The 7210-nt window shown below is 35.6% G+C and overlaps 2 protein-coding genes across 2 annotated transcripts in view; one reads left to right on the forward strand and one right to left on the reverse strand.

Moving 5' to 3' along the window:
* Positions 1-129: 129 nt before the first annotated feature.
* Positions 130-2175, reverse strand: Cbr-nhr-4 (the record flags this gene model as incomplete). The annotated part of the gene is made up of 9 exons (XM_045235760.1): positions 130-261; positions 315-472; positions 526-650; positions 697-998; positions 1046-1288; positions 1340-1503; positions 1560-1684; positions 1737-1881; positions 2091-2175. 9 exons carry the CDS (start codon positions 2173-2175, stop codon positions 130-132), a joined length of 1479 nt encoding a protein of 492 aa, XP_045092404.1.
* Positions 2176-6776: 4601 nt separating this feature from the next.
* The window catches only part of CBG26396, a gene marked incomplete at both ends in the record, with an annotated part of 1140 nt that continues 706 nt past the window's right edge, over positions 6777-7210 (forward strand). The window contains one exon of the mRNA XM_045235761.1: positions 6777-6821. Coding sequence (XP_045098206.1) covers positions 6777-6821 — 45 coding nt within the window. The remainder of the gene's footprint in view (positions 6822-7210) is intronic.

A 7210-nucleotide genomic window follows, 5' to 3' on the forward strand; every position in this document is an offset into this window, starting at 1 on the left:
AGTTTTCAAAAAAAAAGTCATTTTTGTTTCCAGATTAAACTCCATTGAAATAATGAAACGTCGAAAAATTTTGATATGATTGTGTAGTAAGAGATCATTGAGGTAGATGCAAGCAATTTACAGCGTAAATTAGGACGTCGGAGGGTGAGGAGAATGTTGTGGAGGTGTCGTTTTATGAGTGGCTTGGATCAATTGGTCGAATTCAATGATGTTGAAAAGGGATGTTACGTGAACTCCTTCATTCATCAAATGGGTCAAACTCTGAAAAATAAACAATAGTTTCTGAAAAAAAAAACACTATAAAAATCACATACCGTAACCGCAGACAGCATAATCATAAATTTGGCAATTCGAAGAGTAGCTTGAGCAGAAGTTGAGCATTTGTTTGATCTTGCATAGTTGTACAAAGCAGATAGATATTTTTCACGAGCGGCGGAGACGATTGCTTTCCCAGCAGGTGATAGACCGGATTCTAAAAATTTCGATGTTTTAAAACAAATATCCTGGATAGATGCTATATTTTACCGTTTGAAAAGAACATTATACATTTGACAAGAACCATTTCGTTATCGTCCATTTGGAAGTTCTTCATTGGATAAATGACATAGTTCAAATATCGAGGCATGCATTCCTTATAGAATTCGGTTATACTGAAACAGTAATTTGTGTGTATTTAATTCGAACAGTCTGAAATACCTTGGATGACCTCCTTCTGGAAGATGGGCGGCCCCATTTGCAAAACAAATACCGTCGACTCCACTTTTGTATGAATAGTAGGCGTGAACCAACCATCCATGAAGAATAATCTTCTTTTTCGCTAATACAACTTGGTCTTCTGGAGACAATGCACAGAATTCGTCCATTGCATGACACCAGTCAGAATAATATGTGAAATGCCGACGCCATCCATCAATTAACTCTTCTGGAGTAAGTACGCGGTTGTTGACAAAATTCATAGGATATCGGTTACAAACTAAATGTGGTTGACGGAAGACTGTCTGAAAGAATTTTTAAAGTGAATTATTTTAAAAGAAAGGTAACCAACCTCAAACGGCAAAGTGATTGGAGTTTTAGTTTCATTGATCGAGTCTCCAACTGTTACTAGATGGTTGAAAAATACTTTATGCTCTATATCCATAAGAATTGAAGGAATAAGATAATCCATTGGAACTGGCAAGTCGGATGGTGGTGTTGAGATCCTTTCCTGTTTCAGAGGCAGCAATCCAGGTGGTGTCGAGTTTTCAGCCATTTCGTAATCATAATCCTCAATTTCCATTTTTCCATCGGTCTGAAAAAACTAATCTTTATATTCTAACATATCCTGATTCAGCTTTCTTACCTGTGTCATTTTATCAGTGGTGTCGGGACGAATTCGTTTCCTTTTTGTCTGACCATTTGAAATCATTGATTCTTTGGATGGTGTGATCTGAATCGGTGATTGCATCGGCCCCATTCCCATTCCACCTCCATTCTTTGCGTTTCTGTCCCGCTCATTTTGTACTGCTGAAAATTTCAAAAATATTTTATTTAATTCTAGTTCCTATAAATAAAAAACTTACAATCAGGATTCATTCCAACCTCAAAACATTTTTTTAATCTACACGATCTACAGACATTTCGATGCTCCTTCACAACTGGGCAATCTCCACCGAAACGGCAGGAGTACTGTCGTCGAGACCACACACTAGAATAATAATTAATTTAATTTTTTAGATTTCTTTTCAAAAGTGAATTACCTTCTTCTGAAGAACCCTTTACAACCATTACATGCATTGATTCCATAATGCTTCCCAAATGCCACGTCACCACAAACATCGCATATCAGACGACCTCCAACGGTGGAATCTGGTATTCCATTAGATGTAGATGGTGATGCATCTACTGAAAATATACTTTTTCCAACTCTGTATGGGAATGAAATTCATAGAAAAAGTTGGGTTCTAAGAAGACTCTAACTGCCGGCAACACTCTGATAGACACGACTTTGAGCCAACTTTGAGCCCATATAACTCGGGTTATGCGAAAGATATCAAAAAGCGGTCAACTGACAAATTATTTTTGATATTTATTTTTGAATATAAAAATCAAACCTTCATCATATTTGTAGTCGTCAATTTGCTCCATCTTGAAGAAAAAATCTAATCTAGGGTCCACTAGCATTCCTTGTTCATTCATTAATTCTGAAAGAAACGTTAAGAGCTCATTTTCTATGACAAAAAGGAAGTAGAAAGAACGAAATGAGTAATAAGAGCAGAAACCCAAAAGTGCACAAAATCAGAAAATTATCTTTTGGATGATTTCAAGCATTTGATATAAAGTCTGAAGAGAAAAAGAAGAAAGAAGGATATGTAGGTTGTAGTCTATTTAGAAATTGCTCTCTGCATTTCATTATGAGCCGCCCGTTTCTATTGGAAACGACGACGGGGGAGAAGCGTTGCAGCTCATTTGGGTGATATTGACGTAGAACTCGTTTTCTCTCCCAAGGGAGACGATGACAAAACTTGTAAGGGATTTTTTGGTGTAACTCATTGAGTCATTGAGAACTCTGATTCTAAAAAAACGAAGACAGCATTGAGTTGGATAATGAGTGGGTGAGAAAAGTCTGAACAAACATGTCAAAATTTTTCCAAAACGGATAAATGGATATAGATGAAAAAAGAAGAAAAAGAAGGAGAAAAGGAAGAGAGATAACAGAAGGATTGTAGTGAGAAAATGTGATAAATTGATGAGAAAAAGTGTGACATAGTAGTTCCAAAGCGCGTAATTTTGATCAATGGTTTACGGTTCAGGTTTTGCTATTTTAATGGATGAGTTTGAGTTAATGTGAATGAGTACTCATCAATATAACCTTTTTAACATTTTGGAGCTATACTTCAACTTTAAAACAAAAAATACTAGAACATTGAATTTAAAGAGATAAATTATTATCAAACCACAAGACCTTTTGATTTTGGCACAACTAAAATGTCGTAGTTGATCTTCAGAATGGTCATTCTTTAAACAGATTCTTCTACAACTTTCTTTAGTTTATGGTTTACTAGTTAGTTTATTAGTTTATGATACACGGAAATTTTGCTATCTTCATACTAAGTAAACCGGGACCTGTCATAGTTTCTTTTATGATCAATATTTTCAAACTAGCTAAATTAGCTATAATAGAACTCAACGAGTACTGCAAATGTTAGTATATTTTAAATACTGTATTTCGTCTATGAACTCGACTCGTTTTGTCTGTAACTGTGCTCATAGGCAAGATTAAGTATTTTTAATAGTATCGCTTTGTAGAACCCCTCGAATTCTATCAAATCTAATTTAGTTGGTCCAAAAGTGTGGATTCTAAGAGAAACTCTGGCAGGGCCCGCGTTGGTCCGCCAGAGGCCCGTTTGCAATTATGACTATCTGAAAGTTTTTGGACTTGTCCAAAAAAGGGGCGGAGCATGGCCTGGAGGTGGTATATTTTTCAACTCCGTTTCTGTTTCGATGATCAGCCCCAGTAAAAAAAGCAAAAACATTTGGGATAAATAAATCTGGACTAAAAACAAGTGTTCAAATTTTACAAAGACTTGAAGGGTTACTGTAGAACAAATGCAGTTTTTGAACATGAGAAGTGCAATTGGGACAACAGATAGTGCACAAAAACAACAAGTGCACAACTCGAAAACTAAAGTACTAAATAGATTTCTCTTTGGTGAAACGATCGAGAATCAGAGAGCGAACGAAAGAAAAAGAAGGGGTCTTGAGAATGGAACAGGTAGAAAAAAAGATAAAATTCGTACCGAAACTGGACATGAAAAAGATACAAAAAAGGAAAGAGAGAGAGAGAGAGAGAGAGAGAGAGAGAGAGAGAGAGAGAGAGAGAGAGAGAGAGAGAGAGACCACGTGTTTGTGTAAAACAGTGATCGAAAAGAAACGACAATCTTCTCCCCTTTTTGATTGCCGTTTTTGTTCGAGAAAAGACTGTTTTCATATCAACCACGTTTTGTCAGTAAAATGCAGAAAATGAGATGGGAAAAAAAAGAAATAGGGGGTGGAGTTTTTAGTTTGGCCAACTTCATGGGATAGGGAGGAGTTTTGGTTGGAGTCGTGGGAAAGACTGCTAGATTCATGTGGAACTGGTGCTTCAGGAAAACAAGACTATAGAAGATTTACTGATGAAGATACTTCAATCATTATGTTTTCGGTTCTATTTCAGTCTATATTTCATTGTTCAAAGTGTTCCAAAACCTGTAATAGAACGCCACTCTAACTTCCAAAGTTGAGCCAATTTATCTCAATTTCTGTGCACGATATGAAAAATGTGTCACTCGGCATAATATTTTTTATATTATGCTTAACAACTTATTAGTTGACTACTTTTAAATACCTTCAACAGGAACCGAGAAAAATTGGCTCAAATTTTGGAGCCTTACTATTGCAGGTTTTACGGTAATCCAATTTTTGTAGAATTCCAAATAAAAACTATAAAGGAAATTTCCTAGGAAACGAAAAGATGTGTCAAATTAAATCTCACCAAAGTACATATTTTAAGATCATAAGTTCTCATATGGATTAGTGGTTTTCGTGAAATCAAGTCTGAAAAATCCAAGACGGAAGCCAGGGAAATATTTCTCACGGCTGGCAGGACAGAGGAATTTCTTCTGCCCGATTTTCAAAGACGAAGTTGTACTAATTTATATTTCGGCTACAAAACATGAAAAAAAGAGATTTCAGATGTTATATGTTGCCAAAAAGAGAATCAGAATACTTAGATGCAATGACGTCGGATTAGAAGCACACATCATGTTCCACCTCACATCTGAGGAGGCTCACTCATTTTCTCACGAGCTAATATTAGCTGAATGACGAACTACAGAATCATAGACTAGCAGAAATTTCGTTAAATCAAGACAAATTTAATCTTTGCCCCCACATTTTTATCATCCTTTTTTTAATGAGCAGCTGAAAATTTTGGAGAAAAAAGGTTTTTGTTGAAGCAAAAGAATTTTGGAAAAGAGAAAGTGAAAAGAGCACACAATAGGATGGCTCTGAAAATTATTCACAAAGTCTTTTGCGTGCATATATGAAGATGAATGAGAAAGGAAGAAGAATACATGCGCTTTTTTCTTTTCTTTTGACGGTCGGGGACCATTATCAAAAACAAAATGACGACGGTTTGATGGTGTTGTGACGCATGATAAGGAATACTGTGAACCATGGAAAGAGTTGAATTTGGAGGAATAGTACGGTTTGAGTATAAATAAAATATGAAAACGGTAATTAGGTTTTTTCAAATGCGAAAAAATTGGTTTGAACCCACAACAACAACAACTACAGTAACCTAAGAATAATTTCATTTTCAGGGCCGTTTATCTCGATTTTCGTACGTTTTCAGCCCATTTTTCACTATTAAAACCTGTAATTTTCCACTTTGTTAAAGGTGAAGTACCGTAAATACTGTAATAGAATGCCACCCTAACTTTCTACTTTTGATATCTTTTAACTTGGTTCCTGTAAAAGATATCAAAAGTAGTAAACTGAAACTATATATTTCGAATTTCGTTAAACATTTTGTCAGTTTGCCACTTTTTGATATTTCTTACAGAAAATGAGATATATGGGCTCAAAGTTGACTGTTTGGTGGGCGTCCAATTAGAGTGTTTATGGTAACAGAAAACTCGATTAAAAGCAGTGAAGAACAATAAAATACATAAACACAAAAAATGAAATTATTTCTAGGTTACGGTAGATGTCGTTGTTGGATCTTCTGCCGATTTTGTTGTACCTCAATAATACTAACTGATAGCGACTTTTCCCATAATTTCATTTTAAAAATGATTCCTAGAATCAAAAAAAAACTTTTTCAAAAATTTGACGACTTCATTTCTACTTTAATGACCTTTTTTGGAAAAAAAAGGCCGAAAAAGAAAAAAGAGACATATGTTTGAGGTGGTGAAATACGAGCACTCATTCTCTCCCTCTTCCTCTGACACGTCGTTTCCATCGAAAAAGAGAGAGAAGGAGGAGCAAAAGTAAGAGGAATTAGGGCGAAATAGTGTTGAAACGGGAGCGGCGCAGACTTGGAAAATAATGTAGGTGATTGTCAAATACCACGGGAAGTTGAGAGATGCCAGAGATAAAGAGTACATATATGGGAAAGAGAGAGAGAGAGAGAGAGAGAGAGAGAGAGAGAGAACGACGAGAAGACTCCTGGATAATACTCTATTCATTGAAATTTGAAATGCCATATTACCATTTGAGCATAAAAACCTAAAAGAGGAAATAAAAAAGAAAAGAAATGATGATGAAGCGGATTAAGTTGTGGCTACTGGAAATGAGTAAGGAATGAGTAAGAGTTCTGAGAAGAAGCCACCTTCTTATATTACTCATGCTTCTAGACACTCTCAGACAACAACTACATTCTATTCGCTTAAATCAGAAAACAGAGCTAACTCAGTGAGTACAAATTGTTATTCGTAGTTCAATGATCTGCCATATAAAGTGGGAAATACGTTTTTTAAAGCTTTGTGTTTAATCATCCTAATCCGGAACCTCCACGAAGGGATCTTATAGACTTAACCAAATTTGTTTGACATCACTTTACTTTTAGAATTAGAACTAGAAATGTAGTAACTAACAGGAACCGTGTCTTCAATCTTAAATGGGAACTCAGACCAAATTATATTTTTTTGAAATTTTTGGTACTAAAATATTCCCAAAGTTTCAATTCAACAGCTCTCATTTTCGTCCAATAAGGTCGCGGGAATCTTAGTCCAAGGCCACTGTGTGCGCTGTTATTCATGCAGATTTTCAAAAGTTTTCGCCGTTTCCGGTGGTTCTTTTCTGTGGTTTAAGAAAAAAAATCGGGAGCCACTTGGGTCCAATTCTGTGTAGCTGATTGGAATGATACATACATTTATCTTGTGATAAATTGAAACCGATTCTTCTGTAAAAAGGAAGGGTGGATCGAAAAGAAGAAGGAGATACTCAATGACATGTGACTTCTTTTTTTTTGCAAATATAGAATATCCCTTTGAAAACAAAATCAGAGAACGAGTGCAAAGAAACATCACTGCCCTACCCCTACATCAAAACAGTTCAATGAGCAGAATAGATATCAAAAGAATAGGAGTACTGCAGACAGTCCCTACCTATTTTCGTACTTCCTCTTTTGGATTTGCATTTTAAAAATTATGGAAACGTTCTACAAACGTTTTGAAACCGTTTTACTATT

Source organism: Caenorhabditis briggsae (assembly GCF_000004555.2).
Source record: "Caenorhabditis briggsae complete genome, chrIV, whole genome shotgun sequence".
Taxonomy (NCBI): Eukaryota; Metazoa; Nematoda; class Chromadorea; order Rhabditida; family Rhabditidae; genus Caenorhabditis; species Caenorhabditis briggsae.